This window comes from Piliocolobus tephrosceles, chromosome 11 (assembly GCF_002776525.5).
Source record: "Piliocolobus tephrosceles isolate RC106 chromosome 11, ASM277652v3, whole genome shotgun sequence".
Taxonomy (NCBI): Eukaryota; Metazoa; Chordata; class Mammalia; order Primates; family Cercopithecidae; genus Piliocolobus; species Piliocolobus tephrosceles.
In genome coordinates, this window is record NC_045444.1 from 127,593,135 (window position 1) to 127,612,729 (window position 19,595).

General features: G+C 57.4%; 1 protein-coding gene across 1 annotated transcript; it reads left to right on the forward strand.

Moving 5' to 3' along the window:
* Positions 1-3,359: 3,359 nt before the first annotated feature.
* On the forward strand, positions 3,360-14,865 carry BOK (BCL2 family apoptosis regulator BOK). Its single transcript, XM_023195113.2, has 5 exons — positions 3,360-3,462; positions 3,894-4,142; positions 6,396-6,524; positions 12,658-12,821; positions 14,171-14,865. Exons 2-5 carry the CDS (start codon positions 3,923-3,925, stop codon positions 14,294-14,296), a joined length of 639 nt encoding a protein of 212 aa, XP_023050881.1. The 5' UTR covers positions 3,360-3,462; positions 3,894-3,922; the 3' UTR covers positions 14,297-14,865.
* The last annotated feature ends 4,730 nt before the right edge of the window (positions 14,866-19,595 follow it).

Below are 19,595 nucleotides of genomic sequence, written 5' to 3' on the forward strand. Positions count from 1 at the left end.
ATTTGTTTTAGAAACGAGTCTTTGCTAAGTTACCCAGGCTGAGTGCAGTGGCTATTCACAGGCACTTCAGCCCTAAACTCCTTTGCTCAAGCAATCCTCTTGCCTCAGTCTCCAAAGTAGCTGGGACTACTAGTGCCGTGTCACTGTGCTGGACTTGATCTCCTCTTCATAAACACTTAGGTCATTTTCAGTTCCTTACTGCTAGCAGCGTTCCGTATTGAACATCCAGAGACACAGCTTGACCTGGTTTCTGCAGCTCCTGGGGTACAAATATGTCTATCAATTATGCCCAGTGACCACTACCCCCATGTCAGTGCCCAAGAGGCAGCTCCAACAGGAGACAGGAAGCAGGAAGTATGAGTTCATTTTGCACAGGAGGAAACTGAGCCTGTGAATGGGGCAGGAAGTTGCCTGAGGCTACACAGGGAAGGTTGCAGGTGTGAGCTTCCTGGTCTCCTACCTGCAATTATAGGCTCTTCCCCTGACAGAAGTACTTCAGGAACCATGGAGTCAGACCCCAAGGTTTACAGTCTGGCCATGCCCAGTCTTGCAGTGTGACTCCTTGGGGGAACTCTTTTCCCTCTCTGCATTTCTATAATGCTAGCTATAAAATACAGGGAATCCCAAACCTGACTGCTCTTCAGAAATTCGAGGCACACACTGTCCAAGGAACTCTAGACTCTGCATTAAAGAGTACGTTAAAATGCACCCTCAGATTTTACAGTACTATAGCTTTTCTGAAAAAGCAGTTAACAATGACTGAGCACTTACTACATGACATGGATTAAGAATTCAGTCCTCCCAAGAATCCTAGGAGATAGGTATTACTATTCTCCCTACTCCCCAGTCAGGAAAGTCATAGCAGATAGAGGTTCCATAGCTTTCGTATCTTCTGGTAATGTTCCTTACAGGTTTTGGTATTAATGTTACATTGACCTCATAAAATGAGTTGGGAAATACTCCCTCATTTTTAGTCTCTGTGCAGGTTTGTATGAGACTGGTGGTATTTTTTTTAACTGTTGAGAAGAATTTCTCAATGAAACTATCTGAACCTAGAATTTTCTTTGTGGGAAGATTTTAAATTACAGATTCAATGTATTTAATTGGTGTAGGACTATCCAGATTTTCTATTTCTTTTAGCATCAGTTTTGGTAAGTTGTGTATCACCTAAAATTCCAAATGTACTGTTGAAAAGTCCTCCATACTATCTTCTTATCCCTTTAATGCTGGTAGTACCTATAGTGATGTCCTCTTTTTCATTCTTGATAGTGAAATTTGTGTTATCTTTGTTCTTACTCAATCTTTCCAGGGGTTTATCAGTTCTATTAATCTCTTCAAAGAACCAATTTTTGGCTTTGTTGATTTTCTCATTTTTTGCTTTATTCCATTAATTTCTGCTCTTATTTTTATTATTTCCTTTCATCTTTAGTTTTATTGTTCTTTTTCTAGCTTCTTGAGTGGAAGCTCAGAGCAGTAATTTTGAGATGGAATCGCACTTTGTCGTCCAGGCTAGAGTGCAGTGGCATGATCTTGGCTCACTGCACCCTTCACCTCCCAGGTTCAAGCAATTCTGCCTCAGCCGCCTTAGTAGCTGGGATTACAGACACCTGCCACCACACCCAGCTCATTTTCTTGTATCTCTAGTAGAGATGGGGTTTTCACCATGTTGACCAGGCTGGTCTCGAACTCCTGAGCTCAGGTGATCTGCCCACCTTGGCCGCCCAAAATTCTGGGATTACAGGTGTGATTCACTTTGCCTGGCCTAATTTTCAATCTTTCTTCTAAAGCTATCAAATTTCCTTTAAGCAGTGTTTTAGTTGCATGGCACAGCATTTGATATGTCTTATTTGTCACTGTTTTTGTCAATATATTTTACTCCTTCCGCTGTGATTATTGACCCATTGATTATAAGTGTGACATGTAAGCTGGCGCGGTGGCTCACGCCTGTGATCCCAGCACTTTGGGAGGCCGAGACGGGCGGATCACGAGGTCAGGAGATCGAGACCATCCTGGCTGACTCCGTGAAACGCTGTCTCTACTGAAAATACAAAAAACTAGCCGGGCGAGGTGGCAGGCGCCTGTAGTCCCAGCTACTAGGGAGGCTGAGGCAGGAGAATGGTGTGAACCCGGGAGGCGGAGCTTGCAGTGAGCTGAGATCGCGCCACAGCACTCCAGCCTGGGTGACAGAGCCAGACTCTGTCACTCAAAAAAAAAAAAAAAAAAAAAAAAGTGTGACATGTAATTTCCAAGCATTTGCAGATTTTCCAGTTATTGACTTTTAATTCAGAGAGGACACACTGTATGATTTCAATCCTTTGAAATTTGCTGAGACTTGTATAAAGTCCATGGTCTATTTCGATAAACATCCTATGTGCACATGGGAAGAGTAAGTATGTTTTAGTGTTGTATACATGTGAATTAGGTCATGTTGGTTAATCCTGTTGTTCAAACTGTGTGAGGTTGAATCAAGAATAAAGAAATAAACCAGTGGGATACAGTTCCGAAAGACACACACACACCCACACACACCCACACACTCTTCAGTTGAGTTATGTTGAGATACTGGGGACTCCTCCAATTCGGTGGAAAAAAAATTATGCTTTTCAATAAATGATGCCAGGTCAACTGGATATCCACACGGAAAAAAATGAGCTCTGGCTCCGTACCACACCATTCACAATAATTAATATGTAATCAATCATAGATCTAAATACGAGCCCTAAAACAAGCTTCTAAAACACAGGAGGATATCCTAATAAAAAGTTACTAACTATAAAGAAAATATTGATAAATTGGACATCACTAAGAGTAACTCCAGTTCATCCAAAGCAAAAGTAAACTACAAAATAGAAGAAAGTATTTGCGATAACGTCAATAAATGGGAATCCAAGAATCCGTCTACAATACAAAGTGCATGCGTCGGACCAAGAGCTCGTACCAGACTATGGAAAGAACCTCTACGAACGAAGCAGACAGACAACGCAATTTTCAAAGGGACCCGGGCGAACATCCAGGCGGCTGGGGCTGGTTGCAGGTCTCCATTGCTCCGCCTTGCAGGGGCCGCTCCGGCCTGGCCGCCTTCTCCGGGCGCATCCAGGAAACTCGCTCGGTCCTCCTTAAGCGGGGAGGCGGTCGGAGAAGCTCGGGCCGCGTCTCCCCGACTCCGCCCCCGGGGGTTGCCTTTCCCTTAGAAGGCCAAGCCCTTAAGCCCAGCCCCTCGCCGGCTGGGAGTCGCGCGGTGCCCCCCTAGCTGCCCAGGACCCCGACGCCGCGGCCGGAGCCCCAGCGAGCGCGGGAAGCCCCGCGGACCTCGCGCTCCCGGCTCGGGCGCGGACGGGGCGGGCGCCGGGGCGGGGCGCGCGTCCTCGCGGGTCTGAATGGAAGGGTCGAGGTCGTCGGCGGCGGCGAGCAGATCCTGAAGCCAGAGCTCCACCCCGGCGCCCGCGCCATGCGGCGGGAGAGGTGAGCGCGGCGGGCGTGGCGTCCGTGCCGGGGTGCCCGGGGTGCCACGGGAGCGGCGAGGCCGGGGACACGCGCGCAGGACGCGAGCGGCGGAGGTGGGCGGCCCCGGGCGGGGGCGGGGCGGGCCGGGGTCCGGGCGGTCCGTGGGGGACGCGCTGGGCTGTGCCCTCCGCCCCCGCCGCCCACGCGCTCGTCTTCGAGGGCGGGCCCGGCGGCCCCTACGCTCCCTGGCAGCCGCGGGGAATGTCTGTGGCTGAATTGAGGCTCTGAAAGAACGTGGCGCTGGGTGTTTAAAAATTTGGGGCACACAAAACGAGAGCGGACCGGGCGCCGGCTACGGCCCTTCCCGAGGGCCACGCCCAGCCCGGCGCCCCGCGCGCCCCGTTCCCCGCGCCGCTTCCCTCCACCCGGCTGAGCGCCTGTGCCCGCAGGTGCGGCGCCCCCCACCCGCGTCGCCGCCATGGAGGTGCTGCGGCGCTCCTCGGTCTTCGCCGCCGAGATCATGGATGCCTTTGACCGCTCGCCCACCGACAAGGAGCTGGTGGCCCAGGCCAAGGCGCTGGGCCGGGAGTACGTGCACGCGCGGCTGCTGCGCGCCGGCCTCTCCTGGAGCGCGCCCGAGCGCGCCGCGCCGGTCCCGGGACGCCTGGCCGAGGTGTGCGCGGTGCTCCTGCGCCTGGGTGAGTGCGCCCTGGTGGGACCCCAGCTGCGCCTCCTCCCCTGCTGGGCCGCAGCCTCCCTCCGAGGCCGAGATAGGGGGCTGGCCCAGGGGCGCCCACCCCCTGCCTGGGACGACCAGGCGCTCGGGACAGGGCCACCCAGGAGGGTGCTCCCGGATCTGGTCTCAGGCCTCCCACGCCACAGGCCCCCCCATCAGCTGCCTGCTCAGCCCAGATTTCAGCCATGCTGGCCATAAACAATAGAAAGCTCCAGAAAGAATAATCTATTAGTGGGTGGCTAAGCTTCCACAGTGACCCTTGTTCTCAGCTGGGCACAGAAACCCTTTGTAGGAGCACGTGTCCCGATGTTTATTTTGGAAAACAGATCCTTGCTGTTACTGGCTGAGATCCCGCCCTCCCGCCCGCTGCCCTCTGGATTCCAAGGCCTCCGAGGCCCCCCCATTGGAAACTGCGCCCACCGGGCTGGGTAGCCACAGCCTCAGTATTCGCTGGTGCTGTGAGGACATCTGGGAGTGCTCGGTTCTGGGGTCACACACAGCCCACTGGCTGCCCCCACTGTCTCCAAGGTCTGGACTGCAGAGGGTGGGACCAGCCTCGCTGTGTCTGTCCAGTCCCCTCACCACAGCTGGGCTGCCGCCGTCACCTGTGAATGTTTATGAGGTGCCCAAAGAGGGCACATGGGGCGCTTGTGGCCGAGCCCGGGAAGGGGAGGTGACAGCAGCGGTGAAACTCTGAATCGGTGGCTCTCCAGGCAGGGGGTTGGGGTCGGGGTCGGAGGTCACGACCCTCTGAGGGGACACACTGCCTCCTTTCAGGCTGACGCTGGCATGGGCTGTGGGTGGCCCCTGCCTTTACATGGTGGGCTGGGCCCAGAGAGCAAAGCTGTGTAGACCTGGCCTGCCCGGGAGTGTGTGTGGGGTACAGACAGAATCCATGGGGGCCAGCACAGAGCCTCCAGGAGGAGGTGGAGTCCCATCTGAGGCCTAGGGCGGAAGGAGCGAGGTGGTTGGTGGGACTCCGTGAGACCTGCCACCTGCTGCTGCCTCTAGCCAGACTCTGAGAATGACCCCAGGGGATCTTTTAGTGGCCTTCTGAGAAGATGATGCCAGAGCCCTGGAATGGCTGAGAGGAAGTCCCAGATGTCCAACGGGGCCCCGGAGGGACACAGCTCAGACCTGCATCTGCCCTCAGAGCTCCTCGAGGTCAGTCTCTCGAGGCCAGTGCTGTCTCCCTGCCCTCGGGCAGCACAGACAGGAAGAAGCCTGGGCTGTGTCCCCACCTTCAGTCTGGGGCCAGCCTGCAGCAGCCCCAGAGGTCTGTGTTTGGGAGCCACAGGGTCAGGCCTGGGAATTTCCATGTCACCCCCCACCCCCGGTCAGCCTCTCCTGGGCTCTGCTCTGGTTCCAGATCTTAATTAATGAGATACAGAGCAGCTGGCTCCGGGGATGAGGGCGCCTTTATCGGCCAGAATGGTCTGGTCAGCAACATTACCCTGTTTGCTTTGGCTGGAGAATTGGCTGGGCTGGGGACTCCCAATCCCAGGGCCCTGTGGCATTGCCAGCACCATCTGCCCTGTGCCTGTGCACTGCTGCTGCCAAGGGCGCCACAGGCAGCACTCGGGGCGGTGGGCCTGTAGGGGGCCGTCCTCGGCTGCCAGGGCGGGGCTGATGCAGTGCCACCTCCAAGCACGTCCCCTTGGCAGCAAGAGCCCAGGTGGGAGTGTGGCAGTGCGGGTGGCTCAGGACAGCGGCTCACCCTCTGCACCTGAGCGGTCCCTGAGCCATGCTAGGGCCTGAGCCAGGCTCTCGGGCTTCCCCCTGCTCTCACCCCGAAGCTTTCCCTGCCCAGCTCCTCCCCACGTCGGGCTCTGGCCGCCTGCCTGGTCCCTCCTGCTCTGGGCAGCTCGGCTGCCTGTCGGCTGTGAGTCACCAGCAGGCACGGCCCACGCTCTCGCAGGATTCCCGCCCCACTGGCTTGGCCGGCTTGGCCTAGGGGCTGGCTCGTCAGAGGGCCAGGACTAGGGGCACCCTCAGCACTTCCTTGGTCTCCTGGTCTCTAGGGGCCAAGGTTGGGGGACGGCTCAAGGGAGGTCAGATGAGGTTAAGTGGAGGTGGGAATCAGACAAGTTAAGTGAGGAACAGGCTGGAATTCAAGCAGGGTCAGGTGGGGTCAGGTGCAGGGTGTGCCCCAAGCCAGTTGTGTCCCAGGGAGCTGGGGCGTGGGCTGTCTCTCACTGCCTTTGTGACCACACAGGGGATGAGCTGGAGATGATCCGGCCCAGCGTCTACCGCAACGTGGCTCGTCAGCTGCACATCTCCCTGCAGTCTGAGCCTGTGGTGACCGATGCGTTCCTGGCCGTGGCTGGCCACATCTTCTCTGCAGGTATGCCCAGCCTGCCCGTCCCATGGGACCTCAGGGAGGGATCTAGGGTCTGGCTCAGGCTCACAGGGACCCCATGAGCCGGCCCCCAACTATCCTGACGCTGCCCAGTGCCCACCGGTGCCATCTCACTGCTGTCTCACTGCTGCGGGTGTCAGGAGCTGCCCAGCCACCAGCGTGGGCTCACACCACAGCATTCAGGGTCTCTTGTGGTTCTGCAGGCTGGTAGGCCTGCTGAGCAGCTGGCACAGGCTTCTCAAGCGGTGGTGGTCGTGGTCCAGCATCAGTGAGGCTGCACGACCTGCGGTCCTGTGGGGTGGCATGTCCTCGGGATGCTTGGGTTCCTGCAGGGGCCCCCGCGCGGGGCTCAGGCTTCTCATAGCGTGGTGCTGTGTCCCGAGGAGTGGCCAGGAGCAGGTTTCCCAGACAGCTCCCGAGTAGATGCTGCCAGGCTGTTAGGATAGACCCTCAGAAGTCACAGATGGCCCGGCGTGGTGGCTCAAGCCTGTAATCCCAGCACTTTGGGAGGCCGAGACGGGCGGATTACGAGGTCAGGAGATCAAGACCAACCTGGCTAACCCGGTGAAACCCCGTCTCTACTAAAAAAAAAATACAAAAAAAAACTAGCCAGGCGTGGTGGCGGGCGCCTGTAGTCCCAGCTACTTGGGAGGCTGAGACAGGAGAATGGCGTAAACCCGGGAGGCGGAGCTTGCAGTGAGCCGAGATCGCGCCACTGCACTCCAGCCCGGGCGACAGAGCGAGACTTGGTCTCAAAAAAAAAAAAAAAGAAGTCATGGGTAACTGCTGGATTCTGATGGTCAGAGGCGAGCCTTTAGGGCTCCAGCGTCCAGGAGAGGGGACAGCATGGGGGCAGGAAGTCCAAGCTGACCGGCTCCCGGGGGTGTCTGGAGAACAGCAGTGCGTCTCACCTGGCTGTGCCTGCCTCACCTGTGACCCCCCTGGGCACTCCCATCTCTGCCCTGGAGAGGTAACTCCTGGCCCCGCCTCCCTGCTCCTGCTGCTCCCGGCTGTCCATATGCTTCTAGGCCCACAGGAGGCTCAGGGCTTGTCTCCCCTGCTTGGTGTCCTGCTGTCCACTTGTCCAGCTGGCTCGGCCTGGATTGGCCCAGTGTGGCTTCTGTCCTCTTGCCCCGTGTCATCGGGTCTGGCCCTGCAGACTCAGCCCCTTGCCTTTGACCTCTGTGACCTTGGGTCCCGTCCTGGCACCCCATGCTATGAGCTGCCCCGGGTGTGGCAGGCGCTGGGTGCTGCCGTAGGGGTGAGTGGTGCGCCGGCCCCAGTGTGGCACCTCCCTGATCGGAACATCCCTCAGCTGTTTTCCAAGTGCTGTCCGGGTGCTGGGCACGGCTCTGGGCCAGCGAACCCCGGGTGAGCAGGATCCCTGAAGTTTGGAGGAGGAGATGCTGTTCTCCCGGGGTGGGTGTTTGGAAGAGCCCTGGCAGCAGGGAGGCCTTGCACACCCTCGTCTGGGAGCTGGTCTGGGTCCATGGCCAATCAGCTGTGTGACTGTGGCCCTCTGTCATCTCTGTGGCCTCAGCTGCCTTGTCTGCAGGGCAGTCCTGACAGCAGCAGGAGCCGGGCATCAGGCAGGCGCCAGCGGAAGCCACACCCTCGCCGTGGGAGATGCATCCCACACCACGGGGGGCCCTCAGAGCTAGGGGTCTTCAGATGGCCTCAGGACCTCCACCCACTGGAGGGCACGGGGAAGAGGCCAGAAGTGTGAGGACCTCGGCCTCTCGCTCAGGCAGACCCCACCCTCACGGGGTGGCCTCCAGCGCCTCTCCCAGGCGTCTCCTCTGACCCCGGTGGGCCGGCCAGAAGCCTGGGGACAGAGCGGGGCTGACACCCTCGGCTGGAGGCCACGGCGGCAGGGGCTGCCAGCGTTTGCTGACAGAGTCCGGCCCTCCAGTGCCACACGTGCTCACTGCTGACCTCCCTGGACAGAAGTGACTTAGGCTGGGACGCAGCGGTGACCCTGCAGGCTGCTGGAGAGGGAAGGCTGAGTCCTGGGATGGGAGTCCAGGCGAGGTCTGGTCCTGCCCCAGGCTTGTTTTGTGGCCACAGCATGTGCTGGAGTGTCTCAGGCCACACCTGGGGAGGGCAGTGGCCTCAGGCTGTGGTGTGGGGTCAGCAGGCAGAACCGAGCTGGGTGTGGGTGAGACTCCCTGTCTGATCCTCCTTGGGGTGGCCTCAGAGCCTGGATTCTGTCACTGCTCCTGTGTTCCTCTGGGAGATTGTAAATGAATCCTCTTTGGCAGTGTGGCTCCAAGGCCCCCATATGGCAGCCCGGTGGGGCTGAGGGTGGGGGGCCGGGCCCAGCCAGGCTGAGGCGTGTCATGGGGCAGACCTAGGTTGACTGGGGGTGCATGTGGGTAGGGGCTGGGGAGTGGGCGGGTGGTGTGGCTCAGGGGCCGGGTGGGCAGGGGGCAGGGTCCCCGGCACAGTGGGCGGCAAAAGCACGGTGGCAGGAGCTGGCGAGCTGGTGCCCGCCCCTCCTTCCCCCAGGGTAACCCGGGCAGGCACCCGGAGGAGGCAGCGGGTGGGGCCCAGGAAGGAAGCCAGGAGTGGAAGGTGTCCTGGGCTGACGACCACTCTTGGCCCTCCCTGGGCCGACGCCGGTGCGTGGTTGGCCCCCACTGCCGGTGTCTGTCTCGGGGCTGCTGGGTTTACGAGCCTCAGGCTGGCTTTAAAAGGAACAGTCACTTCTGAGACTGCAGCAGCCTGCCCAGGCCCCGGAGGTGGAGCAGGCCCCGGAGGTGGGCCTCCCCCTTTGGCAGGGAGAGGGGATGGGGCCAGGATGCCCCTGCCCGCCTGGCCTTGCCTGAGCAGGGCCTGGCCTGAGGTGGGGGCGGTTTCTAGGAAGGCTCTGGTTGGTTCTGGGCGGGCGCCTGAAGGCCGGGGAGGGCTGAGGGGAAAGGTGATGGCGGGATGTGCGGGCACACAGCTGACAGGGGATGTTGGGGGGCACCCACCAGGTGGTTCGGACCATGTGTAGAGTTGAGTTTAAGTCTTGTGGGTTTCACTGAAAAACTGGAGCTGACTCCCCTGTGGTCAACATCCCCCACCCCACCTAGCGCCCCAGGCTTGTCCCATGCAGGCCTGGCTCTGGCCACGCGGCAGCCTCCACACCACCACCTGCCTGAGGGGAGCCACGCAGGCTGAAGCACAGGAGCTGCGTGACCTGCAACGGGTTTCTGAACCAGAGCCACAGGACTAGGGAGCTAGGGCAGGGCTGCTCCCTTCTGCCCCTCAGGCCCACTGGCAGCTGCACCCCAGTCCCCTTCACCCTTTGTCCATCCCAGTCCTCCTGGGCCCTTTTGCCTATAGAGTGAGCCTCTAGCCTCCAGGTGCTTTACATGTCCTTGCCTCCCTGCCTGAGGCCCCTCCCATGCCAGCCATCCCTGCACACTCTGACCCCCGGGTCTGCCTCCCTCTCTTCCTCTTAGCAGGCAGCCCTGAGGGTGTGCGCCCAGCCCAGCCCCTCCACTGCAGGCAGGTGGCACAACCTGCACTGGCTGGGGCTTTGGCTAGTGATGTGAGCCACCTGACGGCTGCAGGGCAGGGTTCCGTGGGGTCTCCAAGTCTCCAGCCCCAGGAGCCTCCCATGAAGGCAGAGGCCAACAGGTGCTGTTTCTGGCTGTTTTCATTTAGGGCTTCAAAGTTCCCACTCAGGACTTTGGAATAACTCATTTCCAAAGTGGTAGAACTAATTTTCCTCCCCATTTAAAAGTTGGCAATAGTTTTTTTTTTTTTTTTTTGAGACGGAGTCTCGCTCTGTCGCCCGGGCTGGAGTGCAGTGGCCGGATCTCAGCTCACTGCAAGCTCCGACTCCCGGGTTTACGCCATTCTCCTGCCTCAGCCTCCGGATAGCTGGGACTACAGGCGCCCGCCACCTCGCCCAGCTAGTTTTTTGTATTTTTAGTAGAGACGGGGTTTCACCGTGTTAGCCAGGATGGTCTCGATCTCCTGACCTCGTGATCCGCCCGTCTCGGCCTCCCAAAGTGCTGGGATTACAGGCTTGAGCCACCGCGCCCGGCCACATATGTACTTTTATATAATTCTTCTAATTACAGTTTTACTATAAGAAAAATTTAAATGGCCGGGTGCAGTGACTCACGCCTGTAATCCCAGCACTTTGGGAGGCCGAGGTGGTTGGATCACCTGAGATAAGGAGTTCGAGACCAGCCTGACCAAAAAGAAGAAACCCTGTCTCTAATAAAAATACAAAATTAGCTGGGCATTGTGGCACATGCCTGTAATCTCAGCTACTCAGGAGGCTGAGATAGGAGAATCTCTTGAACCTGGGAGGCAGAGGTTGCGGCGCGCTGAGATTGTACCACTGCTCTCCAGCCTGGGTGACAGAGGCAGACCCTATTCTTTCTTGTTTTTTTTTTTTTTTTTTTTGCGACAAGAGTTTCACTCGTCGCCCAGGCTGGAGTTGCAGTGGTGCAATCTTGGCTCACTGCAACCTCCATCTCCTGGGTTCAAGCAATTCTCCTGCCTTAGCCTCTGAAGTAGCTGGGATTATAGGTGTGTGCCACCACGCCTGGCTAATTTTTGTATTATTAGTAGAGAGAGAGTTTCACCATGTCGGCCAAGCTGGTCTAGAACTCCTGACCTCAGGTGATCCACCTGCCTCAGCCTCCCAAAGTGCTGGGATTACAGGCATGAGCCACCGTGGCCAGCCAAAGAGACCCTATTAAAAAAAAAAAAATGCTGGGTGTGGTGGCTCCCGCCCGGCCTGCCTTCTGTGGCTGACCACCACACTTATGTATCCATTTATCTGTTGGAGGACACTTGGGTTCTTTCCACCTTTTGGCAATTGTGAATTGGCCGCTGTGAACGTCTGTGACTATTTGTTGGAGCTGATTTTTGTTTTCATAAAAGATCCAGGTTTGCTGCTGTATGAGGGACCGGAGAGCAGTGCTTCATCTTTGCATGTGCGGTGTCCTCAGGCTGACTCCCTCCAGGGACCACTGCTGGGCGGCATGTTTTGTGGCCGTTCAGATACTGCCAGTGCCCTCCAGCTGGGCTGCCCACCAAGGTTTACAAGGCTTTGCAGTTGCCTGAATCCTCACACTGCCATTTAAAAGCATTTATTTATTTATCTAGAGATGGGGTCTCGCTCTGTCACTCAGGCTGGAGTGCTGTGGTGCAATCTTGGCTCACTGCAACCTCCGCCTCCCTAGGCTCAAGCGATTCTCCTGCTTCAGCCTCCCGAGTAACTGGGATTACAGGTGCATGCCACCACGCCCGGCTAATTTTTTTGTGTATCTTTTGCAGAGACGGTGTTTCACCATGTTGGTCAGGCTGGTCTTGAACTCCTGACTTTGTGATCTGCCCGCCTCGGCCTCCCAGAGTGCTGGGATTACAGGTGTGAGCCACTGTGCCTCGCCTAAAAGCTTTTAATGCAATAGATCACATCTTGTTTTAATTTGCCTTTCTTTGGTTATGAATGAAGGTGAACATGTTTTGTGTCTCTTATTTATAAAAATTTTTTTGTGTGAATCAGCTGTTATAGTTCTGTGCTCGTAGTTCTTTTGAAAGCCTCTCTTTTCTTGCTAATATATAAAATGTCTGTCCGTGTTGAGGCGTTGTATCCTGCTTTTTGTTCTGTCCCCCCCGTCACCATCTTTTGTCTTCTCTTTCAAGGTGGCTTCCATCTCAATTCAGCCTCAGCAGGTTAGGGGTCTGGGGAAGGCGGTTTCTCCGTAGGCCTCAGCTTCTTTATATGTAAAATCTGGATGCCAGACCTGCTGCGGGAACAGGCTGCCGCAGGGTGCTGACTGTGAGGTCACTGGCTGCTCACTCCATCCGGCTGCTGCCCTCAGTTCCCTCGCCTCACCCCCCATTGTAGCTGCGGCCTCCTCCACAGACGTGGGCTGGGCAGGTGTGCAGTGGAGTCAAGAAACCTGCCTGCCGAGAAACTACCTGAGAGGGTGGACAGGCGGCCAGCCGGCCAGGCGTCCTGTAGGGGAGCGGTCCCCCTTGGGAGGGTCCCTGCTCATTAGCTGGACAGCAAGCACGACAGCAGCTCAGAGAAGCCCAGCCCCTTCCTTAAGTGCTCCCGTGGGCGGGATTCAAGCTCTGGTCTTGATCATCTCTCTCCCTGCAGGCATCACGTGGGGCAAGGTGGTGTCCCTGTATGCGGTGGCCGCAGGGCTGGCCGTGGACTGTGTGAGGCAGGCCCAGCCTGCCATGGTCCACGCCCTCGTGGACTGCCTGGGGGAGTTTGTGCGCAAGACCCTGGCAACCTGGCTGCGGAGGCGCGGCGGATGGGTGAGCGCCTGAGTGCCCGCGGGGGTGGGAGAGCTGGGGTGCCAGGGTGCAGAAGTATGGGAGGGAGTGGCGGGTGGGTGATCACCTGAGCACTGCTGGGGGAGGTGGGCGAGGCAGGGAGTGCGGCAAAGGCTGAGACCTACAGGCAGGCCCTGGGCGCTCTCCTCTGCCCGGATCCAGCACTGACTTACCCCCGACCCTACCCCTGTACTAAAGACCCGCTGCCCCCAGCCCCTGCCCACCCGAGTGGGAAAAGCAGGGCCCCGAGGGGTGGGTATCAGAGCCAAACCCTTCATCTGTCTCCATGCCCCCAACTTCCCGCCCTGCCCTGTCCAGACTGCAGGTGCTGCTGGGGCCTGGGTATGGAGGGCGGCTCCCCTGCCCAGAGTCCGGCGTTCTTTCCTGCACAGCGAGTGTTGGGCCCGGTGTGTCCATCAGTGGCCAGGGATGACAGGGCTCAGACCCCTCTGCTGGGGCCTTTGGTTCAGCATCTTGAGAGATTGAAGTCAAGTGGTCTGTGGGAGCTGTGGTCTCCCGAAGGCTGAATTGGGGGTGGCGGAGGGCACTGTCCTAAGATGACGTGGCTACAGGCATCCCTCAGCACAGAAACCCCAAGACTTCCGTCCCTCCTGCCTTTCTCCTGTGGAGTCTGGCATGGGGCGGAGCACTGTGTGCCCTGTGGGCGACGACACTTTGAGCAACGCCAAGGCCACAGGTCTAGGCTGCAAGGAAAAGACTTCATTTATTAGCAGGAAATGAAGGGAATAAGAGAATTGGAATGGATGTTCATTCACTCATCCAGGAGGAACTTCAGGGTCCAGGGAGTCCTTGGGCTTCTGGAAGCGCAGTTCCTGCTGTTGTTCCAGGCAGAGTCTGAATGATGCTGGGTTTGCCCCTTCCTGGCAGCTCAGGCTCCAAGGCCCCACAGGAGGACGCTGGGGTACTTGTAGCCCCTGGGGCGCAGCAGGCAGGTGGTTGAGGGGAGCTGGCACCCTGGTCTGGATGTCCGGAGCCCCAGCAAGGGCCACGAAGGCCTCTCTCCTGCTCGGCAGGGGCCCTCCGGCTGGCCTGGCTGCCCTCTGTCCCCACCTCCGGTGCCTCCTGGCCTTTCACACTGGCTGAATGTGCACAGTGTCAGGTCTGGTCTTGTGCTGGAGACTTCAGTCCAGGCTGCATACCTCCTTCCTGAACAGTCTCCTGCATTCCCTCACACAATTTGCTGATATTCTGGTGCACGGTGCTAGGGGGCCTGGCGATGCTGGGCGTCTGGCAGTTTTGGGGGGCCTGGTGGTGCTGGGGGTCTGGCGGTGTTGGCTCTGCTCTCTCACGTTCTCCCTCTTCCCTCCCAGACTGATGTCCTCAAATGTGTGGTCAGCACAGACCCTGGCCTCCGCTCTCACTGGCTGGTAGCCGCACTGTGCAGCTTCGGCCGCTTCCTGAAGGCTGCCTTCTTCGTGCTGCTGCCAGAGAGATGAGCTGCCCACCTGGGCAGTGGCCGCAGCCTGGCCCTCTGGGCCCGACGCAGGAGGCCCTCAGCACCCGAACACATCTCCCTCCTCCCCACCCAAGCCTGGAGCACTCTAACCCTTGGAGACCCCCTAAGCCCCGCTCCTCCACAGACCCAGGCCCTCCAGAAGGGGTGAGCGGGGATAGGCTTTCCTGAGCCTGGAGCTGGGCTTTGGGGCAGCCTGCGACCCTCCCCACTTGTGCCCCTTCTCCTGGGATCTCTGTGTCTTCCCTTTTCTTTCTGGGGCCAGGAAGTCAGGGTCAACTCCCAGGCCCCAGATGCAGGGGCCCGGAAACACCTGCTCTCCCCTGAGCCCCAGATGCAGGGGCCCGGAAACACCTGCTCTCCCGAGCCCCAAATGCAGGGGCCTGGGAACACCGTGCTGTCACCTGAGCCTGGGGTCCCATCCCAGGAAGAGGGGCCGTCTCAGGACCCGAGTCCTCAGGAGCCCCGCACATTCAATCTGAAGGTGACCCTGGCCTGGCCGAAGCTGGAAGAGCTGTGGGGACGCAGCCAGTAAACAGAGCATAGGGCTCACGTGCTGGTTGCTTAATCCATTTCTGGAGGAAGAGTATGACCCCCACCTGTGATGGGGTCCTTGTGTAGTGGGGACGGGGGCCAGCGGGCTCCAGGCTGCATGCTTAACCCGTGGACGTGGAACCTGCGGCAGAGAAGGAAGGTCGCGTGAGCCAGATCCCAGTCCAGTTTCATGTCAGTGGAGGGTGAGGGTGACCCCATCTGCTATTTTTGTGCCCATCCTCAGACAACCATTTGGGGATGTGCCTATTAGGGCTCCCTAAGAATTCAGGTGCCCAGGAAGCCCAGCCCCTCAGGGTGCACCCACACACAGCCTTCCCTTGATGCCTACGTTTCTGGGCACATGTGGGGCATCTTTCCTGGAACCCTGAGCCAGCCCTGTCCTGCCCCAACGCAGCATGGCACTCAGGAGATACAGGCTGGATGTGGGGCGGTCCTGGGGAGGCCTGGCCTAGCAGCCTGCCCTCCGCACGCCGCCCACCTGAGCCCTCCCTGCCAGGCTTCATGCTGGGGTGGGCCACATGCCAGGACAAGAGGACCCCAGCAGAAAGCCAGCCCCGGACTCACATGGCATTCAGATCCCACTGGGGGGTTGGGGTGGTAATAAACTCCAAATGATCATTCTCATTTTACACAATGTCACTCGCGTGTGTTAAATGGCTTCTACCTACATACAACATGGTAAAAGGTGTGGAACGTTTGCTTGAAAATAATTGGGGGTGGGGGAGTGGTGAGAGGGTGGGGATGGAGGGTTCCTGGAATTGGTTCTTTATCCTGATTAGATGTAAAGGCACTAATGCTGATTTCTAGTAGTAAAAAGAGCACCAATAGTCCACAGTGTGATGTACCAACAGAGATTTGCATAGTATCACCACTGGGTGCTGCTCATGACATACTTGCAGAAGGCAGGGTTCTGGTTCTGGTGGCTTTTGTTTTGAACACTTTGGTCAAACTAGAGTATAATGGGCCAGGTGCAGTAGCTCACACCTGTAATCCCAGTACTTTGGGAGGCAGGAGGATGGCTTGAGGCTAGGAGTTCGAGACCAGGCTAGGCAATATAACAAGATCCCATCTCTACAAAAATAAAATTAGTCAAGCACGGTGGCCTGCACCTGTGGTCCCAGCTATTCTGGAGGCTGAGGGGGGAGGATTGGTTGAATCTGAGAGGTTGAGGCTACAGTTAGTTGTGATCATACCACTGTACTCCAGCCTGGGTAACAGTGAGACCCTGTCTCACAAAAAAAAAAAAAAAAAAAAGGTGTGGTGGCTCACGCCTGTAATCCCAGCACTTTGGGAGGCCCGAGCAGGCAGATCACCTGAGGTCAGGAGTTCAAGACCAGCCTGGCCAACATGGCAAAATCCCAACTCGACTAAAAATACAAAAATTAGGTGTGGTGGCAGGCACCTGTAATCCCAGCTACTCGGGAGGCTAAGGCAGGAGAATTACTTGAACCTGGGAGGCAGAGCTTGCCGTGAGCCGGGATCGCCCCACTGCACTCCAGCCTGGACAGAGTGAGACTCCATCTCAAAAAAGTATGATGGGAGTGAGCTCAGGATTCAAATTCCCAGCTGAAGTGTCACCTGAATAATCTGCAAGTTATGACTGTCCCAAGAAAGACTCTTAACTCCTTTAGCTGCGGGTCTGAGACTACTGAAAAACCCAGAATCTCGTTCTTCCAATGGCTGGATTATAGCACATGTGGAACTCCCAGCCTCGCGGTGTCTGCTGTGCAAGTGAAGGCATTGGTTGGCAAGGAATGGGATCCTGTCCGTTGGAGCTGGGATGAGGATGTGTGGGGCGACCCTGATGAACAGTGGAGACCCTGAACCCCTAAATCCTGATGAGTCTTCAACAGTGGAAGAGGCCTCCCTAACCCTAGTGGTAGCTTCCCCAACTCCATCTGAGTGGGTTAACCCTGTGTTGTCTGAGGAAATGGGACGGCCCTGAGGCTGCTGACTAGCAAGACCAGGCTGCTGCTCCCCAGGACCTGCCCCCACCCCTTTTTGCTTCTAGACATGGAACTAGACTGATGTGAGGCAGGCCCTAGAGCTGAGATACAGGGCGTGACCATGAGGAGATGCACTTACCCAAGAGGATGTGTTTTCCAGTTTACGCAGAAACCCCAGGAACGTGGGAATGCGTATTGAGGGCCTGGGAGAATGGTAGGAGGAACATAGAGTCGGATCAGGCCAAATTTACTGATAACGGGCTCACTAAGCAGAGAGCCTGCATTTAGAAAGGGCTCTGATTGGTTGGTTGGCTGCTTGGCTGAAACATGGGTCAAAACATGGCCCACCACGGGATAACTGGACATGCCTGGTCACCCGTGGTTAGTGTGGAAGGGATTCAAAGGCTTAGGGAGATTGGAATGCTAGAGTGGATTTGTTCTCCCTCTCCTCCTCCCCCTCCAGCCCTCCACCCTCCTCCCCTGCAGCTCTCCTCCTCTTCCTCCTCCTCTCCAGCCCTCCACCACCCTCCCCCTACAACCCTCCTCCTCTTCCAGTCCTCCACCCTCCCCCTCCCCTGCAACTCCACCACTGTCCTCCTCCCACTGCAGTTCTCTCTTCTTTGTAGCCCTCCTCCTCCTCCCCGGCCAGCTCTTCTCTTCCCCCTCACCCACAGTACTCCTCCTCCTCCCCTTGCAGCCTTCCTCCCTCTCCTCCTCCCCCTGCAGTCCTCCACCCTCCTCCCTGCAGCGCTACTCCTCTTTTCTTTGTAGCCCTCCTCCTTATCCAGCCCTCCACCCTCCTACTCCCTTGGCAGCCCTACTCCCTCCCCTTCCTCCTCCCGCTTGCAGCCTTCAACTCCCTCCTCCTCCTCCTATACTTCTCTCCCTCATCTTCCCTCAGGACCCAGCCCTAATGCCAGTACCCCAAGCCTTCGCTGACCCTCAGCAGGGAGGCTCCCGACTGGGTGCACGGGGCAGTGCCCAGGAGCTCTGGTTCAGGCCTGCTGCAGGGCTCGTTTGCCTCTTCAGTGGTGGCTCTTAGGTGCTGTGGTTCCGTGGCTGAGGAGCCACACAGAAGGCCCACTACCTGTGTCCCTCAGCTTTGTGCATCTGCTTCTCCGGAACAGGACCCCTTGAGGGCAGGCCTGGTGGACCACCCTGCTTCCTTCCCATGAGGCCTTGCACAGGCCTTCCTGTGGACACTGCACACAGGTGACTGAACCTGATACGACAAAACATGAAGTGTGAGATGTTTCTAAAATCTCCACGTGGGCCAACCACAACCCTCCTGGTGGAGGCTATCTTCTGCTACCGTGTGCCAAGCCAGAGCTCCCCTACCCTGGGAACAAATGCCAGGGTGCCCTGTGGCCCAGTTCTCCTCAGTCCCCTCATCCGTCCAGAGAACAAACGCCAGGGTGCCTCACGACCCAGCTCTCCTCAGTCCCCTGATCCGTCCAGCCCATTTTCATTCCTCTCACTTTGGCCTCCTGTATGTCTGACTGTGCCTCTGGGCCAGACTCATTGCAGGGCTACGGGCCTGGGCAGGCCCCACCTTCCTGCTTTCTGATGCAGCGATATTCTTCCCTTTTTAGGACCTTGCTCTGTCACCCAGGCTGGAGTGCAGTGGCGCAGTTTTGCCTCTCTGCAACCTCTGCCCCCCAGGTTCAAGTGATTCTTGTGCCTCAGTCTCCTGAGTAGCTGGGATTACAGGTGTCCACCACTACGCCCGGCTAATTTTTCTATTTTTCATAGAGATGGGGTTTTGCCACGTTGGCCAGGCTGGTCTCGAAATCCTGACCTCAAGGGATCCACCCACCCCGGCCTCCCCAAGTGCTGGGATTACAGGTGTGAACCACTGCGCCCGGCTGACATTCTCCTCTTCAAGCCTGATGCCAGCTCAGGCCACAGACATTAGCCCTTCTGACAGAGCTGGAGGACAAGGCCCCCTCACACGCCCCATCCTCTCCTCGCCCCTCCAGGGGGCCCTCCCCCGAGCGTCTCCTTTGAAGCCCTGCCTCCCTCTATCATGCCCCCCCCAACCCACAGTCTCAAGAAACATGAAGAGAGGACCCCTGGGGTGGTCTGGCAACGCCTGCCTGGTGGACAGCAGGATGGGAGAGAAGGAAAGTGGCCGGTGGGAGAAGGGGCAGAGGAAAGGGGAGGAGGAAGGAGGAAAAGTGAAGCCCACGCTGAAGGTGCCCCTCCTGCCCAGGCTTCCTGCCAGATGCTTCTTGGATCAAATACTTTGTTCTATTTCCAGCACAAGAAAGTGATGTTACAAACACTAAGAGAATTCAGAGAAACAGCAGGATTTAAAGTAGCACACAGAGATCTTTGTGTATACTTTCAGTTAAAAGACAGAATGGAAGAGATGACCCATTTTTAACAGCAACAAAAAGATAAAATCCTCATGCATGAAAGAATGTGAAACCCTAAATGGGAAGAACTTTAAATATGCCATAAAGACACCAAAGTAGATTTCAACAATACCACGGTTTGAACGCATTCCCCAAAAGTTCATGCGTTGGAAACCTGGACTCCAATGCAGCAGTGCTGGGATGGGATTCTGGGGAGGTGATTGGCTCATGAGGACTGATCCATTCATGGACTATTGGGTTCTCAGGGAGTGCAGCGGTTATCACCAGGGGGCTGGTTATAAAAACCAGCTTTGCCATCTCTCATGAGACCCTCACATAATGCCTGGCATCACCTCGAGACTGCAGAGTCCCGACCAGCAAGAAGGTCCTGACCCGATGCAACTCCTTTACCTTGGCTCCCTGC

What these genes read in the sequence shown, in the direction of transcription:
- BOK (XM_023195113.2), top strand. Translation starts at nt 3,923, where the DNA reads ATGGAGGTGCTGCGGCGCTCCTCGGTCTTCGCCGCCGAGATCATGGAT. An exon ending in TGGCCACATCTTCTCTGCAG is followed by an intron (nt 6,525 to 12,657) that starts GTATGCCCAGCC and finishes CTCTCCCTGCAG; the next exon opens with GCATCACGTGGGGCAAGGTG. An exon ending in TGCGGAGGCGCGGCGGATGG is followed by an intron (nt 12,822 to 14,170) that starts GTGAGCGCCTGA and finishes CTTCCCTCCCAG; the next exon opens with ACTGATGTCCTCAAATGTGT.